At 41.0% G+C, this 18,365-nt stretch overlaps 3 protein-coding genes across 11 annotated transcripts; 2 read left to right on the top strand and 1 right to left on the bottom strand.

Moving 5' to 3' along the window:
* Positions 1–32: 32 nt before the first annotated feature.
* TIMM8B (translocase of inner mitochondrial membrane 8 homolog B) lies at positions 33–2,262 on the top strand. Its single transcript, XM_004749819.3, has 2 exons — positions 33–187; positions 1,870–2,262. The coding sequence occupies exons 1-2, from the start codon at positions 41–43 to the stop codon at positions 2,035–2,037; spliced, it is 315 nt and encodes a 104-aa protein (XP_004749876.1). The 5' UTR covers positions 33–40; the 3' UTR covers positions 2,038–2,262.
* Positions 2,263–2,462: 200 nt separating this feature from the next.
* NKAPD1 (NKAP domain containing 1) lies at positions 2,463–11,524 on the bottom strand. 7 transcript variants are annotated; one of them, XM_004749806.3, is made up of 7 exons: positions 11,346–11,524; positions 10,770–10,778; positions 10,071–10,147; positions 8,957–9,057; positions 6,871–7,020; positions 5,521–5,574; positions 2,463–4,880 (listed from the first exon to the last, which is right to left on the bottom strand). In XM_004749806.3, exons 3-7 carry the CDS (start codon positions 10,137–10,139, stop codon positions 4,373–4,375), a joined length of 882 nt encoding a protein of 293 aa, XP_004749863.1. In that variant the 5' UTR covers positions 10,140–10,147; positions 10,770–10,778; positions 11,346–11,524; the 3' UTR covers positions 2,463–4,372. The 7 variants fall into 7 exon arrangements, with proteins under 7 accessions (XP_004749863.1, XP_004749862.1, XP_044933494.1 ...); XM_004749805.2 differs by having other exon boundaries at positions 10,770–10,799; positions 11,346–11,438; XM_045077559.1 differs by having other exon boundaries at positions 10,770–10,885; positions 11,346–11,434.
* A 50-nt stretch (positions 11,525–11,574) lies between these two features.
* Positions 11,575–18,024, top strand: PIH1D2 (PIH1 domain containing 2). Of its 3 annotated transcripts, none has more exons than XM_004749810.3 (6): positions 11,575–11,721; positions 12,461–12,679; positions 13,271–13,394; positions 13,773–14,018; positions 14,611–14,870; positions 16,718–18,024. In XM_004749810.3, exons 2-6 carry the CDS (start codon positions 12,503–12,505, stop codon positions 16,850–16,852), a joined length of 942 nt encoding a protein of 313 aa, XP_004749867.1. In that variant the 5' UTR covers positions 11,575–11,721; positions 12,461–12,502; the 3' UTR covers positions 16,853–18,024. The 3 variants fall into 3 exon arrangements, with proteins under 3 accessions (XP_004749867.1, XP_004749868.1, XP_004749865.1); XM_004749811.3 differs by having other exon boundaries at positions 11,585–11,721; positions 12,477–12,679; XM_004749808.3 differs by lacking the exon at positions 11,575–11,721 and adding an exon at positions 11,743–12,204 and having other exon boundaries at positions 12,477–12,679.
* Positions 18,025–18,365: the final 341 nt, after the last annotated feature.

Raw genomic sequence — 18,365 nt, 5'->3', positions numbered from 1 at the left:
GGTGAACCGGAAGTCGGGCGCCGACGCGCGCCCACCGCACATGCGCGCACACGCCGCACATGCGCGCACACGCTCATCAGACGGCCGCGGCTGGAGGCGGACGATGGCCGAGCTGGGTGAGGCGGACGAAGCCGAGTTGCAGCGCCTGGTGGCGGCGGAACAACAGAAGGCGCAGTTCACTGCCCAGGTGCGGGGTCAAGGACCAGGGGGAATAGACAGGAGGGTGAGGTACAAGTTGAGTTTTCAGACTTTTTACTCAGCGGGTGAAGTGACAGCCGCTAGGAAAAGACGAGCAGAGCTCTGCGACCTCACCACGGGTGGACTGCCCTGCGCTCGCTCCTGCCGCGCCGGGTTCTTCACGAACAGGCTCCAGCCTCTGGGGACCAGTCGTGCTCGGGCGCCCGCTGGGCACACCCAGCGTGGGGAAAGAGAAAACGTAAAGCAGAGAAGAAAGGTTCGGGCGAGGCAAGGGCACCGGAGCCCGCTTGGGCGGCGAGCGCTCTGGGCTTGGCCTTCGTAAGATCTGGGTGCTGATCCTGCCTCGCCCTTTACAGGCCGCCTGTGGGTTTTGGTTCTGCAGTCATCTGCTGCCTCGCTGGACTGTAGAGGTCACATGCGATCATGTATTTGAAAACGACAAAGCAGTGGAACGTTCATGGAGGTGGGTGGGCTCTGAAGTAGTTTGGGCTGTGGGTTAGAACAAGTGTATGGGAGCCGTTTCGGCATGGTTCGAAACCCGGTGTGGACCCTGACTAGCCGCACGCAGCACCACTAGCAGCGTGGCTAGTTGCTTCACCACGCCTCAGATGGAGATAGTTGTAAAGTACTGGCTGACTGCTTAGCACTCGGTCTCAAAAGGAAGCCCTCAGTAAATGGTCCCCACCCCTCCCCCCCACGCCTGTGAGGAGGCGGGGGCGGTATTCGCGCACCATTAGGTAGCAAAAACGGTTTCTGTACCTCTGTGTGCCTTTTTATGGAGAGTGGATCCATGACCGTCAGTGGATTCACGAATGTGTCCGTGACCCCAAAAAACTTGAGAACTTAAGAGCTAGTTTGTAAGGCATAGGTTTGGAATCACAGGAGAGCAGTGGTTTGGGGAAAATTAATTGGTACCATACTTTCCCGCTTATACTGGTGCAACTTGGAAATATAAAAGAAGATACTAACCCTGCCTGAAAATCTGCAGTCTGATTAAGGACTTAACACAATCGGAAAAAATAGACAATGGCCTCCAAGGAGGTTAAAAACTAGAAGTATTTTGAAGAATGGGAAAATTCTTTAGGTAGGGCCTTCCAGGAATACTAAATCACATTGAGTATGCTGTGCGTGTACTTCACGGAAGCTTAACAGGTTGGTGGTTAAATAACGGGCTACCCTGAGTAGGTAAAAGAGGAATTGTGCATGGAGCACGGGGGGACTTGATGGAAAGTTATTTTTAATTACTAACGAGGAGAAAAACAGAAACGGAGAGGATTAAAGATTACTGCAGTGTAAGAACAAGGGTCTGGGCCATACTGATGACAAATTAGGAAGTGAGGAAGAGGAGAGCCCAGGATTTGTTGATTTAAAGAATGAGGTGAGGGGCGCCTAGTTGGCTCAGTGGTTTAAACCTCTGCCTTCGGCTCAGGTCATGATCTCGGGGTCCTGGGTCCGAGTCCCACATTGGTTCTCTGTTCTGCAGGGAGCCTGCTTCCTCCTCTCTCTCTGCCTGCCTCTCTTGTCTACTTGTGATCTCTGTCAAATAAATAAATAAGACCTTAAAAAAACAAAAAATGAGGTGAAAGAAAATGAGAAAAACAGGAAGGAAATAAAGTTGGCAGTTAGGCCTATATGCAGACAGCAATGATTACTAATTTTCTTTCCTCTTAGGTACATCACTTCATGGAGCTATGCTGGGATAAATGTGTGGAGAAGCCAGGGAATCGCCTAGACTCTCGCACTGAAAATTGTCTCTCTAGCTGTGTGGACCGCTTCATTGACACTACTCTTGCCATCACCAGTCGGTTTGCCCAAATTGTACAGAAAGGAGGGCAGTAGGCCGTCCCCTGGAAGACTGGCCTTAGAAGCAAAGGACTTGTTAAGCAGATTGAAGGGCCAGTGGGGGAAGATTGTCAGTCTGTTGTCAAGTGAACTTGAGGCTGTTACCAAGCCTATTGGTGCTAAAAAGTAACAGATCAAATGTTCAAAAAGTGAAATTTATTTATTTGGAATTCAGAAATTCCATGTTTTATCACAATTACTCAATAAATGTGAATTTTCCAACTTTTTTTTTTCTTAATCCCATTTTAGGATTTAATATAGAGATCTCTGATTGGCAGGAACACTAGAAATATGTTCCAAGACCAGTAGTGCAAATGAGAGATCTTGGGTTTTGAAGGGCCATCCTAAGCCATATTTAAGGGGGCTAGAAGAAGCATCAAAGACAGCCCAAGGTATAGAAGTGAAATTGGGGTTGAGAAAGGTGAAGAACAGAAAACAGGTTTATTGCTTATACATGACCAAGAAAAAGTAAACACAGCAAAAAACAAAACAGGCAAGATGTGTATTCTTGGGAAAGAAATAGGCCTGCTAGTATGGGAAGAAGGGAAGGTCAAGACTGAAGTAGAATCAACAATCTGGAGATGCCTTGTTCCACTGGCCCATCTTCCTGAGTCTGTGCTAGAATCAGTACTTTTATAGCACAGAAACAATGCTTAAAAAAAAAAAAAAAGTGCTGAAAACTCCTTCCAACAAAGATTTCACCTATTCCAGGAACAAAGTAATTTGTCTTTAGGTTAAGAGGTAGTAATTACAGACTATTTTCCCTCCTGGGACCCCTACTAATCCCAAAGGTAAAAATATACACCATGGAACATTGACAATTGAGTACCAAAGTATTAATATTTCAAGTAAATATCCCCAAAGGTAGCACCTGCATATAATCAAGGGATAGGGAACCTCTAGCCAACCATGTATTTTATGACCAAACATTTTATTAGACATCTGTTCTGTAAAGAGAACAAATTTAGTAGTTAGAACTGTAAAATATTACCACCTCATGGAATGTTGTTAGTTATATTCTATTGCTGGTGTCTTACACTGTCATGCTACCATGAAGTATTTCTGTATTATACATGGGGAAAGTAAGGCCAGGGAGGTTAACTTACCTTTTCCAGACCTCATAACTAATTAGAGGCAGAACCAAGACCAAAATTCTGAGTTTTCAAACTTTCTACTCAGCCCATGAAATAACCAGGAAAAGCAGTATGTCACTTGATATTCTGTCATAATGAAAGAATTCACTTGTGTTCTGCCAGCCTTTTTTCAGTGCTATTTTGGTTTCTTAAGAATTAACAGTAGGGATCACAGTATATAGCAAAGGGAAATAATACGGTCTCTGTTTGGTGCTTTAATTGGAAGGCAGACTGGGAAGAAGTGGGTACATCCCTGAGAAGCCTGTTTTATTTGGGAACTGATTCAACCTAGTTTCAGGGAAAATCTAAAGTTCATTAATAGATTTAGAAATTAACAAGGAAGATAATATAGCAGTTGCTACCCTGAATCCTGTTCAGAGCACCCCTAGACAGCATGACTAATTCCTAATTTTATCCCATTTGGTTGAGGACTCACCCAAAACAACTGAAGAATTAATTTTGAACACAAGTCCATTTAGGCAATATACCACAATGGAAATAGAAAACCATTTACTAAACCAATAACCATGTTTAGGGGTATACTGAATGTAGCCACAGACCCTGTCCAGCAGGGAAATTTGATGGAAAACCCTAGTCTCATAACAGCTGCAAAACCCTAGTCTCATAACAGCTGCCTAGGGATATAATCATAAAGGAAAAATGTTTTGCTCTTATACTCTTTTTCTCATTAAATAAAAGACCACATCTATGAGGCCAAAATACAGAAAGATCAAAGCACCAAGGCTGAAGACAATAAAAGTTGTGGCACCTGCTATATAAACAGAGAACACGATGTTCCAACATTCTACACAGCACCAATTCCAATCCACTTGATCCCAGCCCTTGCTTTCCCCAAATTCAGCATCCCAACTGGTGTACCCAGGTCGTTATTGGGATTCAGCTTTCTGGGTCCTTTAATTTGCTGTATATGCACTCTACCCTAAATGTGATTAATTGCAAAAAATAATCTCTTCAAGAAAACTTCATAATAAAATACCAGATTCCCTATTAACAATCAGAGGATCAAGTTTAACAGGCCAAAACAGAAGACAAGAAGTCTGTCAGAACGTAGATAGATGGCACAGGATAGCTCTGACATCAGGGTCCTTGTGCTGGGCAAGAGAGTCACTGGCAAAACCCAAGGTGGCAGAGCTGTAAGTAACCAGTCAGATGGGAAATGGGTTAGCTCTCCTCCTCATTTAGTCATCCTCTGAACTCTCTGCAGACCGTTCATCTGTAGCCACTTTCCAATTTGTGCGTTTGTTTGTCCTCTCCTGTATTTCGTTGTTAACTATAGGGATATGGACTTCTTTCTCTCTCCTTTTTCTTTTGGTTTTCTTAGTGTCTCTTTCCTCACCTTCCTCAGAACTGCTGGATGCAGAATCATCCGACTGGGAAGTGTCACTTTCTGCATCCAAGAATAAAGCAGATTTTTTGAGGGACTTTTTCCTGGATTTTTTCTTGCGCTTATGCGGTTGTTTCCTTTTCCTGGTACTAGAAGCCCCAGTTTCTTCCGAGAACTCGCTTGAGGAATCTCCTGTTATATCTGTGGCTTCTTTTTTGCTTTTCTTCTGTTTTTTGTGTGACTTTTTTTTCTGCTTTTTTTTGTGAGATTTCTTTGACTTCTTGTGTTTGTGAGACTCGTGGGTAGATGGTTTTCCTTGGGGAGATGTTTTTTTTCCATTGGTGATATCCTGCTGATCACTACTAATAAAAAAGAGAAACTGCTTTACTATAGAAAATAAAAAGTGTATTTATATTTTAGTATTCTGTATTCTAGACAGAAAGTTGGGGTTAGGGGCACCTGAGTCGTTTGGTCGGTTAAGCATCTGCCTTCAGCTCAGGTCATGAGCTGGGACCTGAGTGGGACTGAGCCACACATCAGGCTCCCGCTCAGCAGGAAGTCAGCTTCTACCTCTGCCCCTCCCCCTGCTCATGCTTGCTCTCAAATACATAAACAAATCTTAAGAAAAAAAGTTGGGGTTAACATCTGAATTTTAACTAAAAGTTCTGACATAGGGTTACTATGAGACTTTTATCACTCTCAAGAATTTTGTTTCCTCATCTTGTTTTCTTAAAATGAAGACAAGAATTCTAATCTGCCAAACTGAGTTACTGCATGGAAAACTATTAAAAACCTAAATGCTATATATAAATGCAGAACGTCAATTAGGAAAAGGCAAAATACCAGTTATCTCCCGAATAAATTGCCTCTTGTGTTTCTAGTTACATTGTAATGGCAAATGTTATCTCCTTTGTAAAATTAGGAACCCAATTTATAGTTGAGACTTGAAATTAATCTTATAGCTTCTAGCTTTTTTTTTTCCAGTAAGCCTATTTGTCTTACCTGTCTGTTTCAAATTCTTCAGGGTATAACTCTTTATAACCACTGTGACCCCATCTGTAAGATGACATATTTCATTACATGTATTACTAAAGCAATGCATATATTTTTGAAAATTTAAAGAAAATTAGACTTAGTGCGTGCAGACACAGACATGCACACAGAGCAAAGAAAATAAAGATAAGGCAGAGCCAACCCCACCTTCAAGCTCAGTAACTTACTTGGCTACATTTTCTGTACTGCATGTTATCATTTCAGACACAAAGCATTCTTTTGTCCACTTGTAAGAGACTTGCCATTTTTAAGAAACACTAAGGAACTCTTCTACTCTGCTCTTTACCTGTGAAGTACTTCTCTAAAAATAACTTGTAACAATGCTGTCTACAATGGGATGTGTTTTACATGGCAATTTTATTGAGGTAAAATTCTGATACCATGAAATTCACCATTTTAAACTGTACAATTAAGTTGCTTTCAGTACAAAGAGTTGTGCAACCATCACCACTATCTAATTTCAGAACATTTTCATCACCCAAAAAGGAACTCCATCCCTTAGCAGTCACTCTCCATTCCTCCCTCTCCTGTAGCCCATGGCAACCACGAATCTAATTTCTGTCTCTATGGATTTGCTTATTCTGGACATATCATATAAATAGAATCGTAATAAGTGGTGCTTTGTGTCTGGCTTTTTTCACCTATTTCCAAGGCTCACCCATGTGGCAGCACTTATCAGTATTTTATTCCTTTCTGCTCAAATAACATTCCATTAGTACCCCCCCCACCACTCCCTTATCTGCAGTTTTGCTTTCTGGAAGCAGATCACACTCCTCCAGCCACACTGTCAGAGGTCAGGAGTAGCCTAATGCTACATCAAAATGCCTACCTCATTCACCTCACTTCATCTCATCACGTAGGCATTTTATCATCTCACATCCTCACAAGAGTACAGTAGAAATAAAATATTTGAGGTAGGACATTCACATAGATTTTATTTTATTTTATTTTATAAAAAATCTATTTTTAGTTAATGTTACTCTCTTAGTGTTCCCAATTTAGAAATCAAACTTTATTATAGGTTATGTTGGGACAGAAAAACAAACAGTATTCATTACTATTCACAGATTTAGGCAACCACTGGGGGTCCTGGAATGTATCCCCCATGGATAAGGGGGAACTACCACATTTTGTTTATCCATTCAGCAGTTGATAGACACTTGGATTTCTACTTTCTGGCCATTATGATAATTATGTTATGAACATTTATGTGCAAGTTTTTGTATAGATAATTAATTTTTAAAAGTACACATTCTCAGACCAAATAGTATTAATGGTCACATGAATTTTGTCACAAACCTGTCTGGCATATTAGCTTCATAATCATACAACTTCTTATTCCAGGATTTAGCCTTCAGAAAATCATCTTCCAGTGCCCCAGAAATTTCATTCTTTGGCCTCCAATAGTCTCTTTGACTTTCTTCATCAAAACCATCACTACGCATCCGGCTATAAGGAAAAACAGAAGAACTTTTATATTTAGAAGCAATCTGTGAGGTTCCTTTATGGATGTCATGCACAAAACCCACTGAACAAGCTAAGAGGAAAACAAAATCACTGATTCAGTGTTAAAAAAAAATGTAAAAAACCATGATCTGTTCCTCGCTATAAGTCTGTATAGCTGTCCAGTGAAAATCTGACCATCACCACCCATCCTACTGCAGAATAAAGACAAAATAACTTATGGACTGTGGCATGCTACAGCTCACTTACTAATTCTCAAGTAGGAGGACACAGAAAGAGGGAAGTAGAGCATAATCACAGGTGGGGACATTTCAAACTACCCTAGAAATATACTCCCTTCCTTAAAAACCAGCAACTTGCTATAGTGAGGTCATAGTAATAGTAGGAGCAAGGCCTAACCCATGAGTAGGCTAGGGTAGAAAAATAGTTGAGAACCACCCTGTGCTTACAAGGTCCGCTAACAAGTCACTAAGCACGCTAATCAGTTATCAAAAATGTTTAAGGGCCTCCTACGTGCTGGACACCATTCTAGCTGCAGGGGATGAGACAATCAGAATCCTTGCCCCTTAAGAGATTATGTTTTAAAGATTTATTAAACCATGACAGATATCAATAATTCACTCTAAAAACAACATTTTGGGGATACCTGGGCAGCTCAGTTGTTAAGTGTCTGTCTTTGGCTCAAGTCATGATCTCAGGGTCCTGGGATCAAGCCCCAAATCGGGCTCCCTGCTCAGCAGGAAGCCTGTTTCTCCCTTTCCCACTCCCCAGTTTGTGTTCCCTCCCTTGCTGTCTCTCTCTCTATTAAATAAATACATAAAATCTTTAAAAATAAATAAATTAAAATAAAAACAATATTTTGTCCCTGAAAATGTGGCTTGGAATTGAACAACCAATAGAAGACAAATTATCATCTGCACTAACTTTACATCTAAATCCTCAAAGGACCATCTTCAGCAAGAAAACGACTACAAAGATATTTATTGTTATATAGACTCTGCCTTCTTTACCTCGGATACCCTGAATACTTTCTTGTCTAAAGCCCTTCACATATACAGTCAACCGCACTCCAAAGCCCGAGTACTACACAGGCACATTCATTCACTCTATTAACTGCTCCCCTGGGTGACTTTAGAAATCAGCATTATTACTACAGTCATTTCTCATACACACAGCTCTACACTAACAGGTATATGAAGCCCGAGAAATATTCTCAATACTCAGATATTCCTATACCTCCACAAACAAGACAATTAAGCCTGCATTATCCTGCATATTCACACTGAATTATTAAAAAGGTACTCTAAAAGCAGTGTGACTTGGTGAACACAGGAAATAGAAGGGGTAAAGAAAAGACTGAGAATCAAAGACTAATAGGGGAAAGGAGTAAATGATAGCTAAGTGACCATAAGACAGCAAAAGAGAATCTTAAAAGCCACCAGACAAGGTCAGAATACACAGAATCCTTAACTTTTAAAGTTATTCAAGGTAGAATTTTTAAATTCCCCATTGCAAATAAATGATGAGAGTTAAACCATATGTATCACAGCCATTACCTTTATGCTGAGATCTAGATTTATGAAAGAAGATTTAAAGATTCACAGAACTGAACTCATCTATCGTTAGCATACTAAAATGCTTTCGAATGAAACTTGATGGTTCTGAACAGGATCTGAATTATTTTGGTTTTTTGTTTTTTTTTTTTAAGATTTTATTTATTTATTTGACAGACAGAGATCACAAGTAGGCAGTGAGGCAGGCAGAGAGAAAGGAGGAAGCAGGCTCCCCGCTGCAGAGAGCCCGATGCGGGACTCGATCCCAGGATCCTGGGATCATGACCAGAGCCGAAGGCAGAGGCCTTAACCCACTGAGCAACCCAGGCGCCCCTGAATTATTTTGGTTCTTAGAGCTCCAACTTCACCTTGAACTACTGGGTAACATTTTCCTTTTGGTCCCCCGGTAAGCATCTTCCATCTGTTTCTCCAGTTCTCTTATCTTCCACATATCTGATTCCTCCTGAATCTAGATTTTTTAAAAGAAAAGAAATATAATTACTAAAAAAAAAGTATTTTATATAAAAAAAAAAACTGACAATACACTCTGCATTAATTATTGTATTACAGAATGGGTTATAATCAGGAATCTGGGGAACAAATTCAGGATTCTTTAGAGTAGCTCAACAATGCAACCCAGTGAATCTCAAGTATGTAGAATTCTGGAGCAACAGGAGAACTTTTTAACCCTGCGGAGACTCACTTATCACCTTATTAACTTTGCAACTATGCTGCAATTATCAAATGATAACCCTTTATGTTTAGTCACCAAATCCTTTGGATTTTATCTCCGAAATTCCTCATCTTCATCCCTACTGTCACTGTTCTCACATGAACTCCTCATCATCTCTCACCTGGAGCACTGCAACTGCCTGAACGGTATCTCTACTGTTTCATTCCATCTGCTCTCTCCTACCCTACCCAGCTAACAAATCATCTCTCTACAATACAAATATAATCTTGTCACACCCTGCTCAAAAACATTTGATAGCTTCTCTACTATTTAGAGGAAAAGTCTAATCTCCAAGCATCACAATCCAATTCTAATTTACCACCTGAGCCTCACCTTCTCTCACTACCCACGCCCCCACACAACATTCCCTCCTTTCCAGACACACACACTTTCTTGCCACACCCCAAGTGCTTCGTGCTCTTCTTTGTTGCCATATGAGTACATGACGTTCTGTCTAGAATGATCTTTTACATCTGGAAAATTTGAATCTGTTCATCAAGAACTAGTTCAAATAAAGCAGCTCAAACATCCCTCATTCTGTGAACCCTTTCCTAATTTCCCAAGGCCAATTTCACTGTTCCCTCCTCAGGGCACGGAAGCACCTTATATATGTCTCTATGATAGGACTTACCAAATTGATTGTAATTATCTGTTTTGTTCAGCTTTGTATCTCCAAACTACCAAAATCATGCATGACACACTGTATGACTCCAATGAATGTTGAGGAATAACGAGATTGTTCCTCTCACCTTATTGTGAGCATCTGTATGCCGGATGACATTCCTCAGGAGGACTTTTCCCAATGGAACACGGGACATTCTTCAATCTGAAGTGAATCAATAAATAACATTTAATAACAATAATTTCCTTTCTTACCTTATCTTTTATTACAGTGTTACAAAGAAGCATGAGGTAAAGGAAAGATCACTGAACAAGAAGTCAGAGGTCCTGAGGGGTAGTTTTCCCTTCACCATTAAAAGAGGGAAACGCCTGGTTACCCTAATGTGCAGATGAATGCACAGTGACATGGTGGGCATCCAAATTCTTTCACACTGCACAGAATTAAATGCCTTCAAGAGCACCCTTTTATTTAATCCTCAAAACAACCCCCATGTTTTATATGAGGCAAGTATCTTCATTTCTGTTTTGTAGATGAAATTCCCTTAAGCCATAACTTGCCCCAGACCAGACAGCCCAAGGCAAACAAGATCCGCATTAGGGATCAAGTTTCGAACCTCAAAATTAGTTTGTGATGGAGCAAATACCTAGATCTGACAATGTCAGGACCACAAATGTCAACATTTGACATCAAATGCAGAGACGCCCTCAATATCTCCATTCAGGGGAATTCTTTCTATTTTGTACAGAAGCCTCCAAAAAACAGATGACAAGGATATTCAGTGTGTAGCTAGCAGCTGTTTTGTGCGACCACCCCACCGCTCACTCACCCCTCGATCCTGAGGAAATCAGGCATCTTGCTAGTGTGAGACGAAGAACCACTCCATTACAAGATCTCCTCCGACCCAGGAAGCCAAGGAGTCAGGGCTCAAAGGCAGCTCTGCAGCTTCACCCGAGTCCTTCATGAAAATGCAGCCTTCCCACCGGTTATTCTGCCCTCACCCGTGGCCCAGGCCACGGCTGCCTTTCCCCCAGCCCGCACCGACAGGAAGATCTCTTTTCGGACCGAGGCCGGAGGCTGCGCCAGCGCGGAATCCGAACGGCCGGCTTAAGGGGGGCATGCCCCGTTCACGCTCCTCTGGGACGGACCCCGGGGTTGGGCTTCGCTCTCTCGAAAGGATGGGGACGGTCCGGACGGGTACAACCTTCGACTGGGCCCAAGAGACACCCAGAGTGCCCGAAAGGGGAGTGGGGGTGGGGGGTGGGGTTGAGGCTTCCAAGTGGAAGACGGAGAAAACACCCCAGTCTCTGTCACCGGGATCCCTGCCCCCCAGCGGCCACAGAGCTCCCGGTAACCTTCCCTCCAAACGCCCTCCCCATACAAACACACACAAACACACCCATACCGTGCGCCGCAGCTTCGCGTGGCGGGGATTTGGGGGGAGGAATCGGTCTGGGAGACAAGGGAGCGGGCTTCCCTTTCAGGCCGGAAGTCGTGCTCCGGGGAAACTCTTCCCACCCACAGGCCCCAGAGACTCCCACGGGGAAGGTTTCCAGCATCCTCTAGAAATCAAAGGGTGCGGAAGGGAGGCGGACGCCTTCTTAGAAAGGAAGTGGGTCGGCCTCCGCTGAAAAGCAAGCCCAACACCAGGAGGGGGAGATTCCGGAACTGGATGTAAAAGGCCTTTCTTCCTGGAGCTTTCCGGACCCAGTTAGACGTTGTACCCGGTCCGGTTACCCTGGTAACAGGCGTCGCGGTTTGTCAAGGAACCGAGAGAGGAGGTGGGTTCGCCGACCTCTGGGATGATTGTCCTTTAGTTAAGCTTCCCGTTTCGTTTAACCCTAATATCGTATTCGGGGAACCCAGACCTCCTCTTTTCCTCATTCTGCGGCTGCTGGGGGACACGTCTCCAGTGGGAGAGGAGAGCGAGGGAGGTTATCTGTAGACGCGGATATTATCATTCTCTTAGGGCTTCCCAAGGGTCCCAGCCTCTCTGCACGAGCACACTTGATTCTCCCAATAACCCCACGAGATAGGTATTAGCGCCTTCACTTTGAGGAGAATAGACTGATCCATAACTCACTGCTCAAGGTTCCACACCTAGTACATGACAAAGCTGAGACTGGGATCTGGGCGTTCGGGCTCCAGAATCCTTGCTTTTAACTCCGAAGCAAGAAGTGTCCTGTGGCTTCTGGCAGTTTCAGGACCGGACAGGCACTAGTCAGCCAATACCCAGGTATCCGAACAAGAGAATGGGTCACCAGGTAATCCCGACTTTGACTGACTACTCTCCCCTCGTGCTGGTCAGAGTCCAGCAGAGCTGAGGACTTGCCCGGGAGGACAACTTGAGAATTTAAGAAGGTGGATTAGAGAATTAGAGCATAAAGTAAAGTGGTGCTGAGCCACAGTGTTTTAGACACAGGTGCTAACTTCACCAAAACAACTCCTGACCTGCTTGTTCCTCCTGCTCGAAAAGAAGAGATGAATCGTTAATTACCCAGACTCCCCCCCCCCCTTAAGTCCTATCTTTCCACAGACTCAAGAGGCCTATTTACCTTAATCATGGAGTCTTCCTCAAAGGGTCTGCTCACCCAAGTTACTCAGTTCTGGAACCTCCTAGACGATCTGGCTGAAAGTAATCCTGAGAGCTACAAGAAGTTCATTGAACAGCAGCTGAAAGAAGGGAAGCAGCTCTGTGCCACCCCAGAAGCACAGCTCTGTCTACAAACCAGGATCCTAGTATGTGGTGTTGGTACCCAGGGATGGGAGGCCTTGAGCGAAAGAATCCCGGAATAATCAGAGAATCACTTACGTTTGGCTATTGCTACTTTAAGAAAAATTGAGGGGCACTGCCACTCTAGAGGGGGAGTGAAACATAGAGCATGAGGGAGGAGTAAGAATGGGAAATTCAAATTTGATATATTTTGGAGATCTCAAAGTCATTTTCTACTAGAACAAGAAAAAAGCAATGTAATGATTTAACAGAAACTCATAGAATTGGAGGATGTTTCAAATAAAGAGAACTTGCTTGGCTGGGAGTAAGGAAGTAGTGAAATTGGGTCATAGTCACCCAGAATATGCTTAAATCAGTGCCCCTTCCTTCCTCCCAGTTCCTCTGGGAGCAGCAACAGGATCTTCATGAAAATTCAGTAACTTGGGGGAAATCAGGTAACAGTGTCATTTTCAAACACGGTTCTAATGCATGGAATGGCTTACTTGGAGCCTAAAATTCTCACTCTTCAAATTCTGTGATGAGTTACCATTAGGATTATTATAAAATGAAAAAAAAAAAACTAGGTTTTGAGATATGCAAAATTATTTGCTTTTTAGAAACCCAAGGAAAAAGTACTTTTTATTAACCTGTGTCAGTGGAAAAGGATCCCAGCTCCCCAGTCAACCACTCATCCAGTACCTCTAAAGGTTGGCACACCAGAAGATATCTCTGAGACATCAGGTACACAGAATTAAGGGAGAGAACGCACATTTTAAAAACTTTATTGGGAAAAATAATGATCAGATTTTACTTGGTAAAAGGCATTACAAGTAAAATATTTTATTTGGTTGTAATATAGTTAATAATTAATAAGCATACCTTTATTTATATGACTTGAATGCTATTCAGTTTTTCCTAATAGTAACCCATATAAAATGCCAAGAAATGCCATAATTGTAAATGTGTGTATTTAGCACCATTGTGATTATCTCTGAAAAATACAGGAATAGAATTTATGCTTTCTAGTTTTACCCAGGATTATGACTTACTTTATTACCTGACAATATCATTAGTGAAACAAGTTGTCATCATTTCACATCCTCTGAATTACACACACAGATGTTTATACAGTCATCGATGTTGCCTACAATCCTGATGTTCTCCAGGCAGCAGAAAAGGACCAAGTAAAAAAAGATCAGTTAATACGGATGGCCATGAAATGCATTGAGGAACAATTCCAGTTCACTCTCTCACATTCTTACAGTATCGCTAAATTTAGAGTAAAAGGAAGCATTCAAAGGATGAAACAAAATCTGATGGGAATACAAGCTGACCCCACAGATTTAAGAGAGAAAATGAGAAAGGGTAAGTTAATGACTGTAAATGGAAACTATAACTGATTTAAAATTATTTTGCATCCTGTGTACATTTTGCAAACTAAAAATCTTGATTTAAAAAGATTAGAATCTTAAGATAGAAAAATATAAAGATTAGATATTAGAAATATTAACATGTCCTTAAAGATTTTTAAATCCTGCAAACTTTTTAACAAAGTTCTTTGGCTTAAGATTCTTGTTTTAAAGATTTTACTTATTTTATAAAAGATTTTATTTATGTATTTGAGAGAGAGAAACCACAGGGGGTAGGATTGAGGGGCGGGAGCAGAGAGGGACAATCTCAAGCAGACTCCCCACTGAGCACGGAGCCCAATGAGGGGCTCCATTTCACCATCCTGAGGTCATGACCTGAACTGAAATCAATAGTCAGATGCTTAACCTTACTGAGCCACCCAGGTGCCCCAGGTTTAAGATTCTTTTAAGATTCCCAGACCAAATTAGCTTCAGCTTTAGCTGCCATTTTGGCTAATGCCACATATATTACAGTTCACAGTCTGATAGTATTTTATGTTGTAGATTAATTTTGTGATTTCATCTCCCCCCATTTTTTTTTCCATAAGAACTAACCCTTGAACAGATAAGTAGTACTGTGAGCAATGCAGATCACTTTCAGCTTTTATTGCCAAAAGGAGAAGTTTCAAGCAAAGCAAGGTGTCTGATTGAGGAGATTTCCACTACAGAGACCCAGGTAGAGCTGAAGGAACCAACCTACGAATTAAAAACTGTGGCTGACCAGAATGATAAACCTCTGGAAATTGAAATAAAAGTTGAATTACCTGGTATTAATTCCGTATCTCTCTGTGATCTTAGTGTTTCTGAGGTAAGTCAAACAGGTAATACTGTAAACTTTGTCAACTTTCACTATATTATGTTGTAGTAAAAAAAAAAAAAAAAAGCACAATCTCAGTGGTTTATAGCAGTTTTCTCAGGCTGTATGTCAGGTAGGCCTGCTCTGTTCCAGGAGTCTTGCACATTTCAAGATGCAGGTAAGATACGCAATTCTCACAGAAGAGAGAAAACAGAAATGGCCAAGCCATGCAATGAATCTTAAAACTTCCTCTCAGACATAGTATATATCACTTTTACTCACATTCTATTGGCCAAATTTAAGGCACAAGTTCAAATACTACATCAACAGGGCCGGGAAGAATATACTCACAGGTAGTCACAGGAATTCAAATGGCAAGAATGTATAATCCTCTAACAGAAGAAAAGCAAAAAATTGGCATAAGTCCTACAATCTACTACAGTCCACTCTCAAGGTCATAATTATTTGCTTCTTTCCCCCAAAAAGGCATCTCCAATCCTACTATCAGCCTCTGAAATACAAGATTTTGCCATTATAATCTTCATCTCCTCTTGAACCACAGACATATGAGCTACAAAGACAGGTGATCTACTGCCATAGCCACACGCACCATACAATGTGGAACGGAGAGAGGATAAACATAATTAACAGTCTCAGTTTGGAAATTAGGAAACTAAGAGGGACACAGCAGCTCTTGGTGCAGAGCAGTTCTGAAATCCCATTAGGCAGATGTTGTCAGCGTCCCTTTCCTGGGGGTAGAGGTGTTCTTGGGTAGAGAACCAAGATTCCTTGATTACCTAGCCCCCTAGTTCCATTGTTTTCTATGACTTTCAGCTTCATTCTCTGGGGGGTAGTTCCCTTTATCTTACCCACACTGGTCACATCAGAAAAGAACATTGGAGAATATGTCATCCTTATGTGCTGAGCAGCTTACTCACCCTTTTACACTTTTGGAATGTTGGGGGTCCAAAGGTCATTTTAAATGTTTTAGTCAAGGCTGGTACCATTTTATTTCTTTGATTCCAATCAGTGCCATACCCCACAATTCTTTATTTGACATGTCCATTTTTCAATGGCCTGTCTTTTTTTACTTAATTACTGTCATTTGTGCCAAACATAGGATTAACTGGGCTCCACCTTAATCCAGTTAGAGGTTTTAACAAAGAGTATAATGATGTGTGATACAGTCTTTACTTCTAAGCTGTCTTAATCAGTCTTTGGAGGTAAGAAATAAATTCTCAATTTTATTTTTTACTGGTTTAAAATAAGAATTAGTTCCATTTCTCAGCCTTGAAGTCGTAGAATTTCTGGGCTCTGTATATTCTTTTAATCCTACTTGCAAACTGGGAAATTCTTTTCTAAGCCGATCTCTTTTTGTAGTAGCTTATTAAATATAGCCAATAGAAACAGTGCATGTTGCCAATATTCTATTTTCATACTTTTGCTAAAGCCACACATTAATGGCATACAGTTACTTGTCTTTCAAATTACTGTGCTGGCTTTCCTAAGGGCTTTATCGCTATAAAACATGGGTCACCATTTTTCCTATTGCCAATATATTTTCCTTGCTATTTGCTGGTCAGCCACAAAGTCAGTGCCACATAATATAGGATGGCAACACCCAATTTATGGCTTTGTATCAGTTAACTATTGATGTATTGAGCAGCAGTAACAAAAACTCTCAAAACCTCAGGGAGTTGCAACAGCAGCTGTACAAGCTCATTGCAAGTCCCATGGCAGTGAGATCCTCTTCTTATGGGAAAGGAGTGAATAACTGGGAATAATCCAGTAACACATATTTTAACCAGGAAATACTTTCTACTTTCATCTTTTAAAATACTTTGGTTTGTTATTCTTAGGATGATTTATTGATTGAGGTCTCTGAGAAGTACAGATTACATCTGAATCTTCCAGAATTTGTGGATACTGAAATGACTACAGCCAAATTTATCAAAGAGAAAGCTATATTAATCATCACAATGCCATTGGCGTAAGAAGAGCATCATCTGCTTTGGATTTTCAGTGCTAAAGGCATGTGAATGAGAGGACCTTTATAATGGGTGAAGAGGTAGTGGTTTACCTTAAACACTAGTATTTTCTAAGAATTCTTTTTGATGGAGTGAGATTCTCTCTTCAACTTCTGTTTATCTTTTTTTTGTTTTAACTCAAATTTGGCTAGACAGAGACTCTTATAATGGTATTGCCATGATATACTTGTTGTGAAGCTATTTCTAATGGTCTTAAAGTAACAAATTGTCATTTGGGAAAATTCCGTTTCCAAGTAAATTGTGAAAATTCTTGGCTTACTGGTTGAAATTCTGGTTTACTTGGTTGTGTCTAGCAAATTTTTGCATCAGGAATAAGTCTCAAACTGTGTGAATTTTCTGTTACCAAGAAGAACTGAAGCAGTGAAATTTTCCTCCAGCTATGAATTTACAGGGCCAATGAAGTAGTATGCAAACCTATGCTTCTGTGAACCTCTGTACTACTATAAAACAGTTCTGATGGGAGGAGTTGAAGTTACCCAGATCTAATATCACAGAGACTTGAGTGGACTGGATACCACAATGCAGTTAACAATAACAGGATGTTATTTTACAGAAGATGCAAAATATATCTAACCCTAAGAAAAAGGATGTGACTTTGGGACAAGTGCCATTCCCCTATGAAAATAATTTTTAAAAGACAAAAGCAATGTATTTACCAACTTCCATTCATCTGTCAGATGGTTGTTCAATACAAAGGTATTAACTTTGATGTTCACATCAAACTTTAAACATCCTTAATCATTTTTCCTAGATACAGTACAGCTTCCTTGTTTCTAATTCAACGTAAGGTCTTTAAAGTCCTTATTACTTTCAAAGCTTTTTAACTTAGAAACTAATCTGGTATCTAGAATAGGAAGAATTGATATGTAATATTTAGAAATATATGATGTCCTAAAGTTAACACAGCTATTATATTCTCTTCCATCAAAAAAAGTTGGAATGTTTTCACCTTACTTTCTCTTCTACAAAATCACTGTCAATACTTGTCCTACATACTCCCATACCTAACCATATAGAAGTGGTTCAATCTCTGCTCTGGCACTCTCGGTATCTGGGTGTTACTTTTGCCAGCAGCTTAGTGTTTGTATACTCATTAGTAAAATGTGTTTCAAAATCTAGCATTCTTAATTTTAAATTTACATACTTATTTTCCAAAATATTTTACTTATTTCAGTGGATTTTTATATTCATAAAAACCTCTCCTCCCTCTCCCCCGAAATGTAAAACTTTGCCTAGGAAGAACATTAATAGCTGTTAAGTAGTTTTATCTGAATCTTACCAAGGTTTTTTTCCTTCAAACTGGAAATTGAGGTGAATATTAACTATCCTTGATTTAGAGACTAGATTTTTCTAGAAACTTTTTTTTTTTAAGGTTCGAGAGTGTGTGTGTGGGCGGGGGGGGGGGCGGTGTAGAGAGAGAGAGAGAGCAGAAAGAGAGGCAAGAGAGGAGAAGCAAACA

Source organism: Mustela putorius, unplaced genomic scaffold, assembly GCF_011764305.1.
Source record: "Mustela putorius furo isolate JIRA1106 unplaced genomic scaffold, ASM1176430v1.1 tig00000198_pilon_pilon_pilon, whole genome shotgun sequence".
Taxonomy (NCBI): Eukaryota; Metazoa; Chordata; class Mammalia; order Carnivora; family Mustelidae; genus Mustela; species Mustela putorius.
This window is presented reverse-complemented; position numbering and strand designations above follow the sequence as displayed.